Below are 23213 nucleotides of genomic sequence, written 5' to 3' on the forward strand. Positions count from 1 at the left end.
CTGGGAGCAAGCGCGCCAAACTCGCTGGCAAATTATTTCTTGAAATAAGGCGTGTTTAGGAATAGTGTTGATGGTCTGGACCCAGTTCTTGACCGCCTGTTGCACAGCAAGAAGCAAACTTTGCTTGGGGTATTTGACTGGGGGCAACCAAAATGGTCAAAGGCCTGGAAACGATGCCTTATGAGGAACGGCTAAGGGAGCTGGGCATGTTTAGCCTGGAGAAGAGGAGGTTAAGGGGTGATATGATAGCCATGTTCAAATATATAAAAGGATGTCACATAGAGGAGGGAGAAAGGTTGTTTTCTGCTGCTCCAGAGAAGCGGACACGGAGCAATGGTTCCAAACTACAAGAAAGAAGATTCCACCTAAACATTAGGAAGAACTTCCTGACAGTAAGAGCTGTTCGAGAGTGGAATTTGCTGCCAAGGAGTGTGGTGGAGTCTCCTTCTTTGGAGGTCTTTAAGCAGAGGCTTGACAACCATATGTCAGGAGTGCTCTGATGGTGTTCCCTGCTTGGCAGGGGGTTGGACTCGATGGCCCTTGTGGTCTCTTCCAACTCTATGATTCTATGATTCTATGATTCTATGATCTTTCCATGTGAACTTCACCGCCCAGCTGGGGGAGCTTATTTAATTTTATTTTAGTATTTATGCGCTGCCCCCAAACTCTAAAGAGTATATATAGGATTTTGACAAGGGCTAGAACCTCCAGGCAGCAACGCGGGTGGCGCTGTGGTCTAAACCACAGAGCCTAGGGCTTGCCGATCAGAAGGTCGGCAGTTCAAATCCCCGCAACAGGGTGAGCTCCCGTTGTTCGGTCCCAGCTCCTGCCCACCTAGCAGTTTGAAAGCACATCAAAGTGCAAGTAGATAATTAGGTACCACTTCCATGCGCTGCTCTGGTTCGCCAGAAGCGGCTTAGTCATGCTGGCCACATGACCCAGAAAAACTGTCTGCGGACAAACGCCAGCTCCCTCAGCCACTAAAGCGAGATGAGCGCGCAACCCCAGAGTCGTTTGTGACTAGACCTAACAGTCAGGGGTACCTTTACCTTTACTAGAACCTCCAGGCACTTTTAATAGGCTTTTTGACATATACAGTGGAACCATCCTTTTCAAGACCACCCCCATCACAATCCCGGCTAATCAGGAAAGATACTCGATAACACCGACAGCTATTACTTGCCCTTTGTTATTTCAACACACTATAAATTTTGGGGTTTGCCCCCCCTTTTCATTTCCCTCTGTTCCTATAATGGTTCTCTCTGTTTTATAATACATTATAAAATGAAATACATAAATTCCCCCCCCCCAAAAAAAGTAGGCACACAATTTGCAACATCAATATAAAGTATAACATCAGTATAAAGTAAAGCGTTGCTTAAAAATCCAATAAAACACGAAATGCAACACACAGAAAGCACAAATCCTCAGAGTGGTCTAAAAACAGCAATGGTCAGCAAATCCCTGGGCGCGCGGACACGATTTTTTTAATGGGTGGCGAAAAAAATGCACTAATGTGCTTCGTAATCTTTTGCTGGGCAAGGATCGCGCAGGGGGAAGCGCGTGCCCTCTTCGCTGCCAGCCCAGTCTCCCTCCCTCCCTCTCTCTCTGTCTCTCCTTCCTCCTCCTCCTCCTCCCCTCCCTCCCTCCCTCGCTCGCGCCCCTTTCCTCGCACCGGACTGGAAACCTCACATTGCGTAAGAGTCCCGGGCCGGCCACGCCCATCGGGGGGGAATTTCGCGGTTGTGAGATCACTCCCTCCGCCGCCCGCGAGATGCTATATAATTCCCACCCCCCGCCAAGTTGCCATCGGCAGACGGAGACGGAAAGTTTAGGATCGGTGGCCTCCGCAGCGATCGTGGCGGACTGAGGATGCTGGACGTAGACTACGCGCAGTGAGTGAACCGGGGGGAAAGTGTTTTCGATTGTGGAGAAAGGGGCGCACACACAAATATATGGAATCATCTGCCCTGATTTTTTTGTTCTTAATTCTTTAAAGTGGTCCCCGAGCATGTGCAGAGTGTATCCCCCCCAAAGCACCCATTTGCCAACGCCTCCCGCATTTGGAGATGGGGCGTTGTTTCATTTTTAAAACTTTGATCCCTGGGTCTGGGAGTTGCTCTTCTTCTCCCAACTCGCTTCTCCGTCGGTGGTTGCTTGCCGGCTGCGAAAGTTGGGCAAAAAGTCTTTGCCCCGAGGTTCATACAAGGGGTGGAGGAAGGGGCGCCCGAGAGGAGCAGAGGACTCCTGTAAGGTCGGGGCAGGTTGGCTGCGTTCCCGAACTCCTGGGTTCTCTGCGGGAGGGAAATCGGCCAGGGGAAGCGGGGTGCTTGCTCGCACCCCGGAATTCTCTGAATAGGAACAACGATTTTGTTAAAGCCTCAGCACAGAGCTAACTGAAAACTAACTGCATCAAGCGCACACCTTGTGAGTCCACAAAAAGGCTCAAGAGCCAGAATTTTGGATTTCTAGCTTTTCTGGGCTTGGGGAGCAGTTTTGTATAAAGACAGCCAGGCTGCTATCACTTCATATTATTGTTATGCTTGGATCCCACCCTTCCTCCTAGGACTTCAGGGCAGTCCATAAGCTTTTTCTCCTTCTCCCCACAACAGTCATGCGAGGAAGGCGAGGCCGAGTGTTAGCTTTTTGCCCAAGATCACCCAATGAGGTTCATGGGATAGTGTTAGCATGAGACTGCTCATCTCAGGGTCTTGAGTTCGAGCCTCACGTTGGGCAAAAGATTCCTGCATTGCAGGGGGTTGGACTAGATGACCCTCGGGGTCCCTCCCACCTCTTCACAATTCAATGATTCTCTAACTTGGGATACAAACCCAGGACGTCTCCTGCCTATGCCCAACACGACTCACCACATGGTCTCTGTAATTTAATGTCAGTTGCGAAAAGTAAGGGGCCGGAGGAGAAAGAACACGCAGTGGGAAGCGCGTGTGTCAATTTTTTATGCTGTGGGGGCTTTATCCTTGGTCACTTTGTGGACAGGATCCGTGCCTTATGCCTGGAAAGTTCCTGGAAACGCCAGTATTAAGGGCTGCTGCTTGTCTCTTAAGGCAGGTTGCCGCCAGCATTTTCAAACGGGGCTCCTTTGCAAGGCAGGACCTGCTGTAAGGAGAAAAGTTCTCTGGTATAACTTTTCCCACCAACCATGCTGGGCAAAAACTTCAGCTGCCGAATTCCAACTCACCACCCCCTTTTTTTGCAACACTGAAAAGGTGCAGAGACTTTGCTGCTTTAAATATGACAACCCCACTCCAAATTTAGCAGCCCCTTTCCGCCCCAATTTACTTGCAATCTAATATTGGGTGCTTTTGAACTCCCCACCCCAAGCGCACCCCAACCTCAACTTTCTCCTCTCACTTTCCTTCCCCTCCTCTTGCCTGTTATGCAAATGCTGAGGTGGGGAAAGCTAGATTTGAATATTTCCTTGGCTCACAAGAGTGTGACTGCGAGGGGGTTGGGGTGGCGCCTTGTATGAGGGGAGGGTGTGGAGCTTCCTTGTCCAGCTTTTTCCATCCCAAATGTTGGGTATACAGTACAGTATAATCCACAGCCCTACTGCCCTCAGCATTGATTGAGCCAGTTTTAATACCTGCCAACTTAGGCCCACATTGACCCCATTTGTTTTTAAGTGCCACTGAGACCCCTTTACAAACAGCCATGGCTTCCCTCAGAGAATTCTGGGAACTGTAGTTTGTCAAGGGTTCTGAGAGTTGCAGACCTACAATTTTCAGAGTGGTTTAACAATTGGTTCTTCTTCGCTGAGAATCGGAGCTCTGGAAAGGGAACAATGGTCTGCCAAAGGTCCCAGGGTTCAGTCCCCATCAGCGCCAGGAGTGAATCCTGCCTGAAACCCTGGAGAGTGGCTGCCAGTCAGTGTTGATAATGGTCTAAATGGAGCAAACAGGTCTCACTCAGTATGAGGCAGCAGCTTCCTATGGGCCACCAAAAAGTGATCTGTTTTTAAGCACGCTGTGAAATAACTGAGAGGGACAATGTGCCTTCCTATTACAGTGGTACCTCGGGTTACGTATGCTTCAGGTTACACACTCCGCTAACCCAGAAATAGTGCTTCAGGTTAAGAACTTTGCTTCAGGATAAGAACAGAAATCAGGCTCTGGCAGAGCAGCGGCAGCAGGAGATCCCATTAGCTAAAGTGGTGCTTCAGGTTAAGAACAGTTTCAGGTTAAGAACAGACCTCCGGAACGAATTAAGTACTTAACCCGAGGTACCACTGTACTTAATTCTTTCCGGAGGTCCGTTCTTAACCTGAAACTGTTCTTACCCTGAAGCACCATTTTAGCTAATGGGGCCTCCCGCTGCTGTCGCGCGATTTCTGTTCTCATCCTGAAGTAAAGTTCTTAACCCGAGGTAATATTTCCGGGTTAGCGGAGTCTGTAACCTGAAGCGTATGTAACCTGAAGCGTATGTAACCCGAGGTACCACTGTAGAGAGCCCCTCAAGGTAAATAAACCCTGTTTATTTCTTGTTTAGGGTCTTCCTCTTGTTGCAGCTATTGAATTACACAAGGGGTAGGCGCCCATCACCCCAATTTCCCCATCTGGTATATTTTATCCTACCTCTGTCCCATTTCTCCATAACCAAGAATACCCCATTTCCACCGACATCTCCGCCACCACTTTCTCCAGCGCTGGCCCAAGACATTTTGCAGTGTGAGGTAGAACAGGAAATGGTCTCCACCCACCCACGCTCTGTGATTCAAGGTGCATGAAGGCCAGCGGAGCTATTTTGGCACCTGAGGCAGAAAAAAACCCCACCTTTTCTCTGGAAGTAGGAAAAAAATAATAGTACAAATAAATAACAATGGGCTGCCTTTCCATGGCATTAATTTGCCCCTCACAGAGCTTCAAAACCTGTTACAGATAGGTAGCCGTGTTGGTCTGCCATGGTCAAAACAAAATAAAAAAATTCCTTCCAGTAGCACCTTAAAGACCAACTGAGTTAGTTCTAGGTATGAGCTTTCGTGTGCATGCACACTTCTTCAGATACACTGTGTATCTGAAGAAGTGTGCATGCACACGAAAGCTCATACCTAGAACTAACTCAGTTGGTCTTTAAGGTGCTACTGGAAGGAACTTCAAAACCTGAACACCCTTCATGGAAGATAAGGCCATGATGTCTATAATGCTACTGAATAGCAGTTGCTAGGCACCACAGGAGGTAGGGGGAAATGCTTTGTGCTCAAATCCTGCTTGCTGGTTTTCTACAGGCATCTGCAGACCCTCCAAGTTGTCCCTGTTTTCCAGGGACAGTCCCAGATTTGCAGAAGCCCTCCCGGTTTCTGATTTGATCCCGGCACGTTCCACTTTTCCTTGGGACCGTCCCTATTTTCATCAGATAACTGTTGGAGAGAATGGGGTTATTCGACCCCTTGAACCAAAGAGATGAGTAACTTGACAACTTTTGGAATACATCTGAAGGCAGGCTTGTAGAGGGAAGTTTTAAAAATGTTTTAGTGTGTGTGTGTGTGCAACACACAAAACTTTTTAAAAACTTCCCTCTACAGAGCTGCCTTCAGATGTATTCCCAAAGTTGTCAAGTTACTTATCTCCTTGGCTCGGTGGTTGCCTAACTCCACACTGTCCAACATTTATCTGATGAAAATAGGGACAGTCCCAAGGAAAAGCGGGACATGCTGGGATCAAATCAGAAACCAGGACGGCTCCTGCAAATCCGGGACGGTCCCTGGAAAACAACATATATTTCTGTTGGAAGCTGCCCAGACTGGCTGGGGCAACCCAATAAGATGTGTGGGGTATAAATAAGTAAAATTTTCATTATGGAATGGGACGTCCCTATTTTCATTAGAGAAGTGTTGGAGGGTTTGTGGTTGGAGAACAGCACCACACATTCCGAGATGTGCAAATTTCTTATGTGCTTAAAACTAAAATTCCTAGGATTCTTTTTTTTCTGGGGTGTGTGTGTGAGGGGGCACTTTAAATGTGTGCGGCATGAAAGTAAGTTGCCTGACACGTCTTGCCTTCACTGTATTTGCCAGTTTAACCTCTGACTGTGATCTCCTTTTATCTGTCCTCCCCTCCCCGTCTGTTTCCCTTTTTAATCTTTTTCTAAAGTCCCCTCCCTCTCTTTGCTGTGTATCTCTATTTCCCATCAGAGACATTTTGAAGAGGTCTGACTTTTATCGCTTGGCGTTTTTGTTTCTCTAGTACTTTCAGGGCTCCCAAAAGTACTTTGTGACAAATCCTCCAAAAGTGGCCCGAGGCAGGTCACTTAGTACGCCCATTTTGCAGATTTATGGTGGGAACTGAGGCCAAGAGAGGGTGACTTGTTCAAGGCTGCCCTTCTAGATGCATTTGACTTTGGCTTAACACACACAGCTATAAAAATGCATAGCGTGTGTCGGTATCTCTGTCCCTAGTGCAGTGTAGGGAAGAGGATATGAGGCCTGGGTACTTGGCACAGGATATGGGTTATCATTAAGCCAGAGAAGCCCAACATATCTCTGGGGCAGGTAACAATATTTTAGGGGGTTTCGCAATCAGGGCTTTGAAACTGGGCCCAAGGCCAACATTTAGGCTGCTGCACAAACTGAGAATATAGGTATGATTTAATGGGAACTGTTGAGGCTTTTACCTTTGGGCTCTGAGACTTGGACCCACACAACTGTTGTGCTTTCAGATGTATTCCAGGAAATACCAGTATTTACACACATACACACACACCTGGTTTCCACAGTGTTTTCAGGCATGGCTCCTGAACAAAACAGGACATGCCAAAGAGAAATTTCCAGTGGCCAAGGCAGTGTATTTGGCTACGGGAGAGATCCACATCTGTGCCACATCTGCTGTGAAGCCTCAGTGTTCTATCTCCTAGATCAGGCACGTCCAACTGGTAGATCACTGGTAGATCACTGCCCCCCCTAGAAAAAGCTCAACAACTTTACCCTGAACCCCCAAAAAGGAGGTAGATCACTGCCAGTTTTAACTCTGTAGTAGATCACAGTCTCTTGGGAGTTGGCCCCCTCTCCGTCTTAGATGCTCAAATGTATCACTTGGAAAACAAAGAAGGGAAGTTGTTTTGGCTTAGTTAACATTTGGGTACTCAACATTGTGAGTTGTAGGGATGGCAAACCTGTACAGTGGTACCTCGGGTTACATACGCTTCAGGTTACATACGCTTCAGGTTACAGACACCGCTAACCCAGAAATAGTACCTCGGGTTAAGAACTTTACTTCAGGATGAGAACAGAAATCGTGCTCTGGCAGTGCGGCGGCAGTGGGAGTCCCCATTAGCTAAAGTGGTGCTTCAGGTTAAGAACAGTTTCAGGTTAAGAACGGACCTCTGGAATGAATTAAGTACTTAACCCAAGGTACCACTGTATAGTACCTCAGCCCTAGGCAACATGGCCTCTGATTAGAGGCCACAGGTTCTCAACCTGTCTATTGACAGGAGCGCTTATGATTCACACATGCACACTCAGTTCCCTGCTCTGACCTGAGTCTCAATTTTGGTGTGACAGGGTAGGTCTAGACCATATCTGGGGAGCTCTTGCTAAACTACAACTCCCATCGTCGCTGGCCATTGACCTTCCTTGCTGATAGGAGCTGTAGTTCAGCAGCATTTGGAGGTTTCCCACACCTGCTCGACAAGCTCCCCCCCCCCCGCGGGTTCCTGAGCTTTACTGTGTAGTGCCCTCTTTTTGAGGGTGTGTGAATTATTAGGAACATATCCCTGAAGAAATAATTATGCATTTACAAGAAAAATAATGTGCAGTGCAATTTGACCAAGCAGCCCCTGTGCTAAGGTAAAGAGTAAAGGGACCCCTGTCCATTAGGTCCAGTCGTGGCCGTCTCTGGGGTTGCGGAGCTCATCTGGCTTTATTGGCCGAGGGAGCCGGCGTACAGCTTCCGGGTCATGTGGCCAGCATGACTAAGCCGCTTCTGGCAAACTAGAGCAGCGCGTGGAAACGCCGTTTACCTTCCTGCAGGAGCGGTACCTATTTATCTACTTGCACTTTGACGTGCTTTTGAACTGCTAGGTTGGCAGGAGCAGGGACTGAGCAACAGGAGCTCACCCCGTCACGGGGATTTGAACCGCCGACCTTCTGATTGGCAAGCCCTAGGCTCTGTGGTTTAACCCACAGTGCCACCCGCGTCCCATGCCCCTGTGCTACAAACCTCAATATACCTGCCTCCGTCTGTAAAATGGGAACAATGCTTCCTTGTTTCTTTCCTCTTCTGCGGGATGAAAGATTCAAAACCGATAAATATGATAAATCCCTTGCAAGGAAGATATGGCACTTAGATAATTAGTAACTGGCAGAACAGCAAGCCTTAATTGGTTTAATTGCTAGTTTAGCAGCTACTAGGGCTGTCACTCAAATCTTGATCATCAGTTTCTGTTGGTAGAATATATAGGATGGTGCTGTAAACATGTCTGTTAATAATGATACTGATGATGATGCTAAAATCTGCTAACCAATTTCCCTTCTATCTTGGCAGGTTCGAGGGGTCCCAGTATGGCTATATGGTAAGTATGTGGCCCAGAATCCTTGCATTTTACTGGTTTGAGTGTGAGAAGAGGATTTCAAAGTGGGATTTTGTTGAGAGCTGTGTAGCTCAGAAACCAAGATGGAAACATAAGAAACGGTTTTGCACTGAGTCGGACCATTGGCTCATCTAGCTCATATGGCCTACACTGGCTGGCAGCAGCTTTCCAGGGTTCCAAACAGGGGGCATTCCCAGCCCTACCCAAGAGATACTGGGGTGTTGAACCTGGGCCCATTCGCATGTGCTCTTGACCACAGGCTTTCCTTTCGTTTTCTTAGTGGAAGCAGGCTGGGGTGGGTCTAGAGACTGGGAGTCTTCCTAGGTCCTTGTTGCATTTGAGGGTGTGGAGTGAAGGGGTTTTAATGTTGCTCACAGGCCTGCCTGTTGTCTTCCCAGTTTCCCAGTGGCTGCATCTATGACCTGGACTCTTGCAAACAAGAACCCACGTTTGCTTCCTGCCTTGCAGACCCCGAGAGCTCGCCAGGTAAGGCATGTCTTAGTGCTGGGGAGTGGCTGCTCAGAACAGCTGGGGCAACTTGAACTGATGGGTGGGGTAAAAGTAATAAATTATTATCATCATCAGTGTTATTTTTCTAGAAAAGGAGGTGCTGGGGCTCACCATGAACTTCTCCCTTGTTCTCTTACCTAAGAGGTACTGGAGCTGAGCTCTGGCTGAAAAAAGCCATTATTATTATTATTATTATTATTATTATTATTATTATTATTATCATCATCATCATCATCATCATCATTATCATCATCATCATCATCACAGGAGCCAGGAGACCAGGGTTGCACACACAGTATACATTTAAAGCACATGACGCCCACACCCCCAGCTTCAAGAAACCTGGGAAGAACTTCTCAAAGAACTACAATTCCCAGCACCCTTACAAACTACAGTTCTCAGAATTATTTGGGGATTGCTTTAAATGTATGATGTGCGCACAGCTGCATGCAAACTAATTGTAGGAGGCATATTATATATATCACATGGACCATGTTGATGGGAATAGGGAATCCCAGTGTTGTGAGGGCACCAGGTTGACTACCCTTCCTCTCCAAACTGAATGAACAAATGTAAGTTCTTGTTCTCTCACTCGCCGATTTGCATGTGACCCTCTTTTGCCTAGCCGTTAAGACGGGCTGCAGAAGAGTCATGCATGGCTTTCCTGTTTAGAACAGAGGAGTCTCTCTCTCTCTCCCTCCCTCCCCCCTCCCCACCTGCCCCACTCGCTTGCGCAATCTGCATTTAATCAGCGGCTGCCATCTGATTTCTGGGATGTGCTTGCATCTATACAGGTCTTGGTGGGGGCCTGCCACAGATAGGCACTCTGTATTATTTGCAGAGAGAGAGAGAGAGAGATACTGCGTTTGGGCTTTGTAGTTTCAGGGAGGCTAGAAGTTGCCTGAAGAGCAGGATAATCCAATCTGGGGCTGGCCTGCCACTTTTCATCTCTGGCGCCAAGTTGCCAATCTACTCTGGTGTACCCTTAATGTTCAATCCAGCCAGATGGGCAGGGTATACATAATAAAATTATTATAACCCAGCGACCGACCACCCACCCACCCAGCATCTGCTTCCTGCCACATCTGCAGTTAGTTTTGCTGCATCGGGTGGCAAGGCGGAGCTGATGTGTAGATCTGGCAGCTTATCAGTATGCATTCTTTGTTTGGTTTTTTATTCTGCCTTTCACCCAAGAAGCTCACAGCCTGGCTAGTTTGATGAGCCTTCCCACTCCTGCTCAGCAGTCCATAATAATAATAATAATTTTATTATTTGTTGCAACAGCCACTCTGGGCAGCTTCCAGCACATACAAAACATAGTAAAACAATAAGCATTAAAAACTTCCCCATACACGGGTGCCTTCAGATGTCTTCTAAAGGCCATCTCCCTGACATCTGATTGGGAAGCCGTTCCACAGGGCGGGTGCCACTACCGAGAAGGCCCTCTGCCTGGTTCCCTGTAACCTTACTTCTGGCAGGGAGGGAACTGCCAGAAGGCCCTTGGAGCTGGATCTCAGCATTCGGGCTGAACTCTTCCGCCTTTCAAGCAACACCCTCCACACACCAACCCACCCCTGACCTCTGCATAAGTGAGCCGGTGTGTCGGGTTCTTAAGAGTGTCAGGATTAGGGCCTGGGGAGGCCAGGGCTCAAATCCCCACTCAGCTACAGAGCTCACTGGCAGGGCTGTCTTAAGCATATGCGGCACGGGGTGCAAAGGTCCACCCCCCCCCTCAGGTTGGCCAGTCCCAGGCATGCAGGAGGGTGGACCTGGTCAGCCGCCTCAGAGTCTCACTGGCTCGGTTGCCCCCGAACTCGCAGCGCAGAGCTGCCCACAGCAGAAGAGCCTGCCACAGGGCTCCGACCGATGGGCAGGCTCTTCCCTGACTCAACTCTCGGGCCCCGGACTCTCAGCTTGGCACCCCTGAGAGCCTGACCCCCGGGTGCCCTGCACCCCTAGCACCCTATGGGTAAGACGGCCCTGCTCACTGGCTGCCCTTGAGCCAGTCACTACCTTGCAGGGTGGTTGTTGGGGTTGCGCCAGGAGGGAGCGAGAACCATTTACGCCGCCTCGAGCTCCTTGGGTGGGAAGGCGAGGCGTATAAATGCAGTCTGAGGAATACATATATGGCACTGCAGAATTGGAGCTTTGGGAGGATCATCAAGTCCGACTCCCTGCCATGCAGGAATATGCAGCTGTCCCATATAGGGAGCGAACTTGCAAGATCTTTTCCAAAAGCAGAGAGTGGACTGAAGCGATCAAACAGCTTCAGAATGTGTCTCTGTGGTTTTCCACATACACACACCCCTATGGGTTTTTTTATTTATTTATTTTGCCTTTCTTCTGTTACGGTATCCAAAGTTAACACACAACTTAGTCTCTGCTCCAGGCGTTGACCAGGCTTGGACTTGCTTTAGCTTCAGGCAATTTGGCCTCATCGCTTGCCTCCCAGCCATGCCCTAGGACTTCCTTTAGTCTTGCCCGCCTTAAGGGGCAAATACGCCCACAATGTACTTGTTTTATGCTGATGGCCTGCAACTCTAGACCTTCCTTTTCTAATCTCACTACCATTTCTGACTAGATGCCCTCTTGTTATCTTAAGCTTCATTTGTCCAGAAAATAATTATTCCTCGCTCTCCTTTTCTCTCATGCTGGGGGCTCGCATTCAGTCTTTCCTTCCCCCAAACCTTCCCTTTTCTGTTCAAACTACTGCAAAACATAAACATGAGAGTTCTCCCTCCCACTCCCTTCTACCCTGCCGGCCCCTGCTCCAGAAATGTGTTATTATTAATTATAATTAAATGTCTAGATTGCCCTTCATCCGAAGATCACAACAAACATAAAAGTACAAAATGAGAACACAAACAAACAAAAACAAACCGATATCCCCCCCCCACCACAATAACATTTAAAAGGCCGTGAAATGTTTCATCAGTCAAAGGTCTGGTTATAGAGAAATGTATTCCCCTGGTGCCTAAAGGTATGTAATGAAGGTGCTAGGAGAGCCTCACTGGGGAGAGCATTTCACAAATCGGGAGCCAATGCGGAAAAGGCCCTGTTCTCAGGTTGCCACCTTCCAGACCTCTCGCAGAGGAGGCACACAAAGACAGGCCTCAAATAATGATTGCTGGGTTCACTTCATATGGGGAGAGGAGGTCCTTGAGGAAAAGGCAAAAAGTAACTTGCCATTCCCAAATCTTTCCAATTGCTAAATCCCATTCTTTTCTTCTTGTCCCTTTCTTCTGCGGTGGCACTGGCTGATTGTCTTTTTTTTAACAGTAGTGGCTAGAGTGCTGGACTCGGACCTGGGAGACCCGGGTTCGAATTTCCGCTCAGCGATGAAGCCTGCTGGGTGACTTTGAGCCAGCCACCTTGAGCTCCTTAGAGGAATATAGCTGTTATAATAAATAAATATTCTCTCCCAGTTTGACTTGCTACCATTTTCTGCTCATCCTTCTTACCATTTTCTAAGGCTTCCGTTCTCTTATCTGATCCGGGTTTAATCTGCTACTCTTCCTTTTTGGTTTTTTTTCAAACCCTTCGCTCTTTGGCTCCTTCTTTATCTCTCTTTTATTTGCCTTCTATCATTCTCTTAGTTCAGCCCCACTCCCTTAACTCAGAAGAGGATTGCGGCGGGAAGCTGTTTTCTGCGATGACACTGGGGAAGACTGAGGATGAGGGCAGGAAATGCTGCCTGCAAAATCCTGGCTCCATCTCACTCCCCTCTTCTCCTCCCCCTATTTTTTATTGTTGGCGTAACCCAGAAAGAACAGCTGCATATTCCTTGAACTAGATGATCCTCAAGATCTCTTCCAACTCTACAGTTCTGTGATTCTATGAAACAGCATTGGCTCACATTAAGAATATTCCATCCTGCAACAAAAATGTGTGTGTGTGTCCCCAAATAGATATCTAATGTAGACTGATAATGATAAGATATACGTTCAACTGCAGAAAGGGGGAGTAAGATCTTCAGACTACTTAGCAATGGATGGTGGGGTCTTCATCCTGCCAACTTTGAAGTACAGCTGTCACATCCATCTTTTGTTGTTGTTTAGTCGTTTAGTCGTGTCCGACTCTTCTTGACCCCATGGACCAGAGCACGCCAGGCACTCCTGTCTTCCACTGCCTCCTGCAGTTTAGTCAAACTCATGCTGGTAGCTTCGAGAACACTGTCCAACCATCTCGTCCTCTGTCGTCCCCTTCTCCTTGTGCCCTCCATCTTTCCCAACATCAGGGTCTTTTCCAGTGAGTCTTCTCTTCTCATGAGGTGGCCAAAGTCTTGGAGCCTCAGCTTCACGATCTGTCCTTCCAGTGAGCACTCAGGGCTGATTTCCTTAAGAATGGATAGGTTTGATATTCTTGCAGTCCATGGGACTCTCAAGAGTCTCCTCCAGCACCATAATTCAAAAGCATCAATTCTTTGGCGATCAGCCTTCAATATGGTCCAGCTCTCACTTCCATACATCACTACTGGGAAAACCATAGCTTTAACTATACGGACCTTTGTTGGCAAGGTGATGTCTCTGCTTTTTAAGATCCGTCTTTAGTGCAATTTTATTTCGAGACTCTTGTTTTGTTTTGTAATGCCGCTTTTCAGAGCCTGTTTGGGCTATATAAAGTGAGACATAAGTATTTTAAGTATATTATACTTTCATCACAGCTAACAGAGCAATTCTATCCATGTTTAAAGGTAAAGGGACCCCTGACCATTAGGTCCAGTCGTGGCCGACTCTGGGGTTGCGGCGCTCATCTCGCTTTATTGGCCAAGGGAGCCGGCGTACAGCTTCCGGGTCATGTGGCCAGCATGACTAAGCTGCTTCTGGCGAACCAGAGCAGCGCACGGAAACGCCGTTTACCTTCCCCCCGGAGCGGTACTCATTTATCTACTTGCACTTTGATGTGCTTTTGAATTGCTAGGTTAGCAATGGGAGCTCGCCCCATCGCGAGGATTCGAACCGCCGACCTTCTGATCGGCAAGTCCTAGGCACTGTGGTTTAACTCACAGCACCACGGAAAACCCTAGTAAATTAAATGGGGTTTTTATTCCCTGGTTAATGGGATTAGGATTGCGGCCTAAACTTTGCACTACACTGTTTCAGGTTCCTCTTTTGCTTGCTTCTCTGCCCCCTCTAACACAGCATTAAAAAAAAAAAAAAAAAGCGTTCGACAAGGTACGTCTTCTCCCAAGGCTTTGGCCTCTACTCCTTGCCTTTCCTTCTCTGTTCTCCTATTTCTTCAAGGTAATGCAGCCCCAAATGTATTCTACAAACCCTGGGGCTCTCCTAAGCCTTCTAATATCTTTTTCTTCTGTACGGCATTTTGATCGGATAAGAATTCACATTCAGAGAAGTGAGTTCGCTCTTTGGAGATAGGGTCTGGATATTGGTTTCAAAAACTGTGCCCTCTAATGGGGAGAGGAGAGATTTCGGGCCTGTAGCCGGTACTGTATGTACCTACTGTTCCCTATGCAAAATCGATGGCTTGAGGCATTTGCACACAGAAGAAAAGCCTTTGTAGCCTGAGCTGAGTAACACAACCCTCAACCCTCCTGCTCTTATACCCAAGAGATCCAAGTAGATTTTGGGAGAGAGGGCTGCAGGATTCACAAAGCAGAGAAGGGGAAACGGGAGGAAGGAAAACTACCAAGGCAACCTTTTGAAGGGCAGAGTCTGGTCCATTAGAACAGATGGGGCACTGCCTGCTCACCCTGCTTCACACCCTCCTTGAGTAAAATCACAGAACTGTAGAGTTGGAACGGGACCCCAAGGGTCATCTAGTCCAACCCCCTGCAATGCAGGAATCTTAGCTAAAGCATCCATGACAGGTGGCCACCATCCAACGTCTGCTTTAAAAACCTTCAAGGAAGGAGAGCCCACAACCCCCTGAGGGAGACCGTTCCACTGTCAGACAACTCTTACTGTCCGAAAGTTCCTCCTGATGTTTACAGTGGTACCTCGGGTTACAGACGCTTCAGGTTACAGACTCCGCCAACCCAGAAATAGTACCTCGGGTTAAGAACTTTGCTTCAGGATGAGAACAGAAATCATGCTCCGGCAGCTGGCGGCCCCATTAGCTAAAGTGGTACCTCAGGTTAAGAACAGTTTCAGGTTAAGAATGGACCTCCAGAACGAATTAAGTTCTTAACCCAATGTACCACTGTGGTTGGAATCACCTTTCTAGTACAGTGGTACCTCTGGCTAAGAACTTAATTCGTTCCGGAGGTCTGTTCTTAAGCTGAAACTGTTCTTAACCTGAGGTACCACTTTAGCTAATGGGGCCTCCTGCTGCGATTTGTATTCTTACCCTGAAGTAAAGTTCTTAACCCAAGGTACTACTTCCGGGTTAGGGGAGTCTGTAACCTGAAGTGTTTATAACCCGAAGCGTTTGTAACCCGAGGTACCACTGTAACGTGAAGCCCCTGGAAGAGAAAGTCCAGGTATAGGGCGGTATATAAATTCAATAAATTCAATAAATGCAATGAAAGTCCTGCCCTCCAGAGCAGGAGAAAACAAGACTTGCTCCATCTTCCATGTGACAGCTGTCGAGATATTTGGTGATGGCTATTGTGTCTCCTTTCTCACAAGCTAAACATACCCAGCTCCTTCAACCATTCCTCATAAGGCTTGGCTTCTTGACCCTTGACCGTTTTAGTTGCCCTCCTCTGCGCACGTTCCAGCTTGACAACATCCTTCCTAAATTATGGTGTCCAGAATTGGACACATTGTTCCAGGTGTTGTTGTTGTTGTTTGGCCTAGCTGGAATAGGTCCTCTGAGAATATCTCTTGCTTGCCTGGGTTAGAGTGCTTGTTTGTGTACATGTAAACTAGCCTACTGTACAACATTTACATCCATTGCCCTACCCACATTTGATGCTGGCATTTGCCCGCCACTAGCTTGCGGCCCCAGAAAGCTTGCAGAGCCCAGGGCTATGAAAGGTTCACTGCTCCTGACTCATTGGCTTGTTCTCTTGGGTCTCCTTTCTCCTTGCTTTTCAGAGTCCTGCATGAACTGGCTGGAGATGCAGGAGCCTGGCTATGAAGGCTATGAGGTGGGGCAGCTGGCCCAGCTGCAGAATGTCCAAGTCTCCTACCTGCATAGTTCTTACCCGCAGCTCTCCCTGGATTCTGTCTACAGCCAGGAGGGAGTGGTACCCACGCAGAACATGTGCCTCGCACCCAAGGAAGACTACAACACCCAGGTGAAGGCGGCGCCTAGTCCATTTGGGGCGGGGCGAGAGAGAGCCAGGACCTGGGAAGGGAGTGGGGTCTGTGCATAGCTGTCAACTGTCCCTTATTTGGCGGGAAACTCCCTTATCCCAGCGCTGTGTCCCACTGCTGTCCTTTATTGATGATGTCCCTTAAATTTCCCAGGTTTCAAAGGAAGCAGCTCCTCTCCCTCCTTCCCTGCTGGCCAGGGAGGAGGGAGGCTCCAACTGTGTTGCTTGGCTGCGTTGCTCACCCAATAAGAAGTCTAAGAACAAGTAGGGGGGGTGGAGCTTGCATGCCTTGTGCCGATCAAATCGGCTGCGTTGCCTGGGGACTCGCCTTTGCTCAGCACTTCCCAGTGGAGAGGTGATGGCGGTTTTCCTTGCTGCACCCCCTTTGCCGGTTTGCTGCACTGTGGGAACCACCACTTGAGGCTTTATTTGGCTGCTGGGCTGGCTGGGCTTTTTGCCTTTGGCTCGGGAGCTGGTTGACTAAAATCCCTTATTTTGGCTGCTGGTCCCTTATTTTCAAATCTGTAAGTTGACAGCTATGGGTCTGTGGGTTTTGGGAATGGGAAGCCAGGAGACCTGGGTTCTCAGATCTGGTATTGGAGCTTGGTGGGTAAGACAAAGTGCTGCTGGGTGCCAATGAGTTCTTTTTTATTTTATTTTTAAGTTTTTACAGTTATACCTCGTGTTGAAGTAGCTTCGGGATGAATATTTTCGGGTTGCGCTCTGCGGCGACCCAGAAGTAACGGAGTGTGTTACTTCTGGGTTTCGCCGCTCGCACATGCGCAGATGCTCAAAATGACATCACGCACATGCGTGGAAGCAGCGAATTGCGACCAGCGCACGTGCAAACACGCGGGCGTGGGTTGCGTTCGCTTCAGGATGAAAACGGGGCTCCGGAACGGATCCCGTTCACATCCAGAGGTACCACTGTATTTGACTTTACAAATTCATTTACACAGATAATGTTCTTGCAATATTAAAACTTTACACAAGATTCTTCCGAATCCTAGGGCTTCCCTCCTCCCCTCTGTGGGTTCTTTAAGTAACTCTTTCAACTGCATATTATAAGTCCATCTAATTAACAACCCTCCATTGTATCCAAAGCCATTGCAGGAGTTATTTAAAACCTGCCGAAGAGTTCAAGTGTTTACAGTGGTCCTTCAAATACAATCTATATTTATCCCATTCTCTGTTGAAGTTTTGATCCTCCTGATTTCTGATTTTCCCAGTTAATCTTGCCATCTCTGCATAGTCCAGTAATTTCATGCGCCAGTCTGCCCTAGTAGGTATCTTATCGTCTTTACAGCTCTGGGCACCCTTGCAGCTGTTGTACATAAACAGGGTGCCAATGAGTTCTTGGTAACACTCAGACTAGGGCCAGGCAATATCTAGTTTTCAACATTGTGATATATCACCAGCTAAACATATATTAATATACTAATATATTACAATGTTTGAAATAAGGATGGAGCTATGTAGAGGCACTAGCTGGCTTCACAGTTTTTCCAGTGTCATGATTTTTTGATGGCGCCTGCTCATGTGATTTGCTGCCCCCTGCATTAGGCAGGGGAGGCCTGAGCTGACGGAGTTAACAGAGGCTGCAGGAATCAAGAGGAAGCATTGGCTGGCTTCCCAGTTTTCCTCACATTATGATTTTTTTGCATAGCGCACACACACATCATGATTTACAATATATTGCCACATCAAAAATTATGAAACCGATAGCACGATATGGACCTCCAAACCGGCTTTGGATGATATATCAATCTATTGCCCAGCCCTAACCAGGGGACGTGGGTGGCGCTGTGGGTAAAACCTCAGCGCCTAGGACTTGCCGATTGCATGGTCGGCGGTTCGAATCCCCGCGGCAGGGTGTGCTCCCGCCGTTCGGTCCCAGCGCCTGCCAACCTAGCAGTTCGAAAGCACCTCCGGGTGCAAGTAGATAAATAGGGACCGCTTACCAGCGGCAAGGTAAACGGCGTTCCGTGTGCTGCGCTGGCTCGCCAGATGCAGCTTGTCACACTGGCCACGTGACCCGGAAGTGTCTGCGAACAGCGCTGGCTCCCGGCCTATAGAGTGAGATGAGCGCACAACCCTAGAGTCTGGCAAGACTGGCCCGTACGGGCAGGGGTACCTTTACCTTTACCTTTAACCCAGACCACACATTTATAGCCCTCTCATACCGCTTTAACAGCCACAGAGAATCCTGGGAACTGTAGTTTGGTCTTGTTGCTGGGGATTATGACTCTGTGAGATCAGCACCTCTAGCAAGCAACAGTTCCCAGGATCTCCATGGCTGTTAAAGTGGTATGAGGGTGCTATAAAAGACTGTTTAAAGCGGTATATGCATGCTTTAAATGTACTGGTGTGTAGATGTGGCCCCAGATTAATCTGAAACAGAAAAGGGGGTTATCTGTTTTGCCTTATCTGGGTTCTATAGCTGTAGTCCAAAGCTGTAGCCATGGGAGGTGAGTGGTTTTGATAAGAGGAAAATGGCATCTGAGGGGAAAGATTAACTACTCTCTCCCCCCAGGCACCACTGCTCTGATCACATTGGTAGGTCCTCTCATCATAACATTCAAGAAGAACCTTCTAGATCAGGCCAATGGTTCCTTTATAGTCTAGTATCCTGTCCTCCCAGTGGCCAGTCAGATGCTTGCGGTAAACTGAGATGCAGGACCCTGCCCTCCTAAGAATACCAGGAACAGGTATTCAGAAGGATTACTGCCTCTGACAGCCATCTTGGCTAGCAGCAACTGATAGTGTTATCCTCCCCAATCGTCCTATCTCCCATTCTCCCCCTGCTGCTACTGTTTGTCAAAAAGTAAACAAAGCACCAAGGAGATCCTATCACGGTTTTCCTGCACAATGTATCATTTGGGTCCTAACACACAGCGACACTCAACAAAATGTTCCTAGTCCCTAATGAGAGAACTCAGCCAGGGCTCTGGCCAGCCTAGATCAGGAGTCTTCTATGGGGAAGGAAAAAATAAGCCCTTTTTCTTCCCTTCCTGTATCACCCAAAAGCTCAGGTGGGGGGGTTATTGTTACTGTGTTGTGTATTTTTGTGTTTTTATATTGTAAACTACCCTGTGATCTTCGGATGAAGGGTACTATAGACATTAAATGAATGAATGAATGAATGAGAACAGTAGGGGAATCCCACCTTGGCCTGCCTGTGTAACATGTAGTTTGGTCCTAACTTCCTGGGCTAGGATGTTCCTCTTTGGCTAATGACTGGTGTGGTTTTTTTACCCCTCCATCCTCCATCCCATGGACATCTACAGATTTACCTCCCCTACGAGCAGTACCCTCTTCCCAGGGAAGTGCCTAGCCCCTCGTCGGAAGAAGAGGAATTCCACGGGGAGAGTCGGAACCTGGAGGTGTCCTCCGACAGCGACTTGGATGAGAATCTCTCGCCTGGTTTTGATTCAGGTGGGTGCCTCCATCCCGTGTTTTCAGCACCCAGCAATACCATTCATCTTGTCTGTATGTTTCTGCGCACACATGCAGAAATACTCACTGTATGTCAAGAAGTAAATCGGTGAAGTTGAGAGAATGTTGCTGCCCAGGGGTTGTGCGCTGCCCCCTGCCCCCAAAAGAGCCACCACTTATAGGGTACTGCCAAGAAGGCTGGTGTTTTGCCTGAAAGAGTCCTTGAGTTTGCAGTCTCTGATCTCCCAGCTAAAGTGGGCCCATAGAGGGTGCCTTGTCTGAGCACCCACAAAACCCTGGAGCCAACACTATGTTTATCATACCAAAAAGGGATGCGAGTGGCGCTGTGGTCTAAACCACTGAGCCTCTTGGGCTTGCCGATCAGAAGGTCGGCGGTTTGAATCCCCGCTCTGCCCAGCTCCTGCCAACCTAGCAGTTTGAAAGCACACCAGCGCAAGTAGATAAATAGGTACCACTGTGGCAGGAAGGTAAACGGCATTTCCATGTGCTCTGGTTACCCTCATGGTGTTCTGTAGCGCCAGAAGCGGTTTAGTCCTGCTGGCCACATGACCCGGAAAGCTGTGGACAAACGCCGGCTCCCTCGGCCTGAAAGCAAGATGAGCGCCGCAACCCCATAGTCGCCTTTTTACGTTTACCATACCATATAAAAATATAATAGAACCATAAACATTAAAAACTTCCCTTTACAGGGCTGGCTTCATATGTCTTCTAAGGGTTCTATAGCTATTCATCTCCTTGACATCTGATGCGAGGGCATTCCACAGGGTGGGTGCCACTACCAAGAAGGCCCTCTGCCTGGTTCCCTGTAACCTCACTTCTCGCAGTGAGGGAACCGCCAGAAGGCCCTCAGAGCTAGATCTCAGTGTTCGGGCTGAATGACAGGGTTGGAGACGCTCCTTCAGGTACCCTCAATAGGCATGATGGCTATTTTCTTAACCTCCACTGAACGCCAGTTGCTGGGCATGGAGAGCATTAGGCTGACGATTTTTGTTTGTCTGTCGCCCTCCGCAGGCTCCCGACGGAAGTTGCGCCTCTACCAGTTCCTGCTGGAGCTCCTTGAGCGCGGCGACATGAAGGAATGCGTGTGGTGGGTGCACCGTGACGCAGGGATCTTCCAGTTCTCCTCAAAGCACAAGGAGCTCCTGGCGCATCGCTGGGGACAGCAGAAGGGCAACCGCAAGAAGATGACCTATCAGAAAATGGCTCGAGCGCTACGCAACTACAGCAAGACGGGTGAAATTCGCAAGGTCAAGAAGAAGCTCACCTACCAGTTTGGGACCACTCTGCTGGCGCAGTCGGCCACCTCCTAAACTCCACCCACCCACCCGCCTGCTGCAAGAATACGGCGCTGGAGCCATTAATAATGACTGGACCTCCATTCTCTGCCTTCTCCAGACCACCTGCTTTCTGGTGCCTTCAACCAAACTGCGTGAAAGAATCTAGGCTGGGTGGGAAGAGATGTGAAGACCCAAATCAGGGTGGGGTGGGCTCCAGTAGGTTGCAGTCAGGGAGGCCAGGTGTGAAGGCACCGAGATCTTCCACCAGAGGGGTGGGAGATATGCACTTTAGCGGAAATCGGGCTGCTTGGACTGTCATGGTAGGGTGAGGGTAAAGTATGATACAGCAGAGGTGGAGCGAAGCATTCTGGGATCCTTAGGAGGCTATTGGCTTTGCCTGGGTTGATTGGGAGGGAGGGCTCTTTCAGTAGGGCCTGGTCCATATTTTTCCTTGGTGGAGTACGGAAAAAAGGGTGTGTGGGGAGGTTAATCACAGTACGGGGGAGGCAAAGGGTTACCTTCTGATGAGGTGGGGGGGGGGACTACACTGTGAAATAGGAACCAGGTGGGTGGTGGTACTCTGTGTGGGTTGGTGGATTTGCTTTGCTGGACTGGGGCCAAAGTTTGGTCAGAGGGGTGTCACTGAGGTCACTCTCTGCCCCCCCCCCTTCCACCCTGGCTAGCAGTTTAAAACTGGTAGTTTTAAAACAGAAGGAGCTTTTGTGAGTATTTATGCAAGGTGCTGGGATTTCTAGAAGCAGCCTATTGTTTTGCTTAGGTGGGGCAGAGGAACCAAAAATTCTTGTCCAGGAGTTCTGTCTGTGTGTATATGTATATATATGTAGGCAAGATGTTTATTTAAGGCTATAGGTCTGGGGGTTTGGTTGGGTTTCAGTCTCCTGAAGGGTTTGTTTGTTTTTGTACAAAATCTGATTATTATTTTTTAAATGGATCTCTTCTGTATAAATTGTAAAATTTGCAAATAAATTTTTAAGGAGTTTGGCTAATTTGGAGGGGGTCGTTAAAACCTTATTCTGGAGCAATGGGGAGTGGGAGGCTGTGAATTTCAGTGTCCATCAACTTTGGAGGGGGGTGAGCTCCCTCAAATATTTTATGGGGTGGGGGGTGAAGGGACCTCCTCGGCCCCTAGGAATTGGTTCGTACACTCATGGCAGAGGCGAGCTCTGAACAAGATGCTTAGTCGCTCCAGACTACACCATTGCATGTAACGGATTCTATTTTGGGGACTCTTTTTTTAAACATTGCACTCCATCCCAGCTTACATCTAACTCCAGATCTTTTGCAGAGCGAGACTACAAAAATATTCTTATGGATTAACTTGTCTTTAGATATGCTTTCAGTGCTCCAGAGCAGATTGTGCAAAGACTTCTTGGCATCCTTGCAAGACCACGAGCTTTTCCCGCTGTCCCTTGGGAGATATCCTGAGACACAGCGGGTTGGGCAGAGAAGTCACTGTCTCCCTCCCAACGCACTGCCGTAGCGAGGAGGAAGTATCGTCCTCTCTGCTTTTCAGATGGATCTGAAAAGCAGAGATGGCACTTTCCCCTTCTCTCTGTGATGCTGGGCTGAATGGAGAAGAACCTCTTGGACCAGGCTAGCACTGCAGTGGGGGAATAATTCTCTCCCCCACCCCCAATGCTACGGATTTGTACAAATCAGCTGAGGATGAGCTGGGAGGGGAAACAGAGAATGTGTGCATGTTGGGGGTGTGTGTGACTGCACTCACTCGGGTCACACTGAAAAAGCTGAACTACACTTACATTGCATACACACCATACACACATTCCCCACCCACCCCCACCAAAAAATGATACTTCTTGAAACTTTAGAATGTTAAGGGTACTGGAAATTATAGCTTTGTGAGGGGCAAACTACAGTTGAGTGAAGCCAGTGGAAGACAGGAGTGCCTGGCGAGCTCTGGTCCATGGGGTCACGAAGAGTCGGACACGACTAAAGGACTAAACAACAACAACGACAATGTGCTTTAAATATATAGTGCATATGCAGTGACGAGGCAGAGTTTTATCTGGCGTGTAGAGGAAGGAAGACTTTGGCAGTCTTTCCAAAAAGTCAAAATAGGAGCAGTGGTTTATAAAATGAAGGCATCGCCCCGAAAAGAGAGAAGAGAACATCAGTTTGCATAGATGCAAACACAGACACAATGCGTTAAACAGGAACACAATTCATGT

At 48.4% G+C, this 23213-nt stretch overlaps 1 protein-coding gene and 1 long non-coding RNA gene across 2 annotated transcripts; one reads left to right on the forward strand and one right to left on the reverse strand.

Moving 5' to 3' along the window:
* The first annotated feature begins 1643 nt into the window (after nucleotides 1-1643).
* Nucleotides 1644-22010, forward strand: SPIB (Spi-B transcription factor). The gene is made up of 6 exons (XM_081838237.1): nucleotides 1644-1895; nucleotides 8496-8523; nucleotides 8940-9027; nucleotides 16050-16252; nucleotides 19558-19705; nucleotides 20738-22010. The coding sequence occupies exons 1-6, from the start codon at nucleotides 1873-1875 to the stop codon at nucleotides 21034-21036; spliced, it is 789 nt and encodes a 262-aa protein (XP_081694363.1). The 5' UTR covers nucleotides 1644-1872; the 3' UTR covers nucleotides 21037-22010.
* LOC309328351 lies at nucleotides 2872-5208 on the reverse strand. The gene is made up of 3 exons (XR_014150806.1): nucleotides 5118-5208; nucleotides 4593-4886; nucleotides 2872-3117 (listed from the first exon to the last, which is right to left on the reverse strand). It is a non-coding gene; the product is annotated as an uncharacterized lncRNA (long non-coding RNA).
* Nucleotides 22011-23213: the final 1203 nt, after the last annotated feature.

The sequence above is a fragment of the Podarcis erhardii genome, assembly GCF_964252035.2.
Source record: "Podarcis erhardii genome assembly, chromosome: 13".
In the NCBI taxonomy this organism is placed as follows: Eukaryota; Metazoa; Chordata; class Lepidosauria; order Squamata; family Lacertidae; genus Podarcis; species Podarcis erhardii.

Bases quoted from the DNA above. Each gene is read 5' to 3' on its own strand.
- SPIB (XM_081838237.1), top strand. From the start codon at position 1,873: ATGCTGGACGTAGACTACGCGCA. The intron at 9,028-16,049 runs GTAAGGCATGTC...CTTGCTTTTCAG, and splicing joins AGACCCCGAGAGCTCGCCAG to AGTCCTGCATGAACTGGCTG. The intron at 19,706-20,737 runs GTGGGTGCCTCC...CGCCCTCCGCAG, and splicing joins CTCGCCTGGTTTTGATTCAG to GCTCCCGACGGAAGTTGCGC.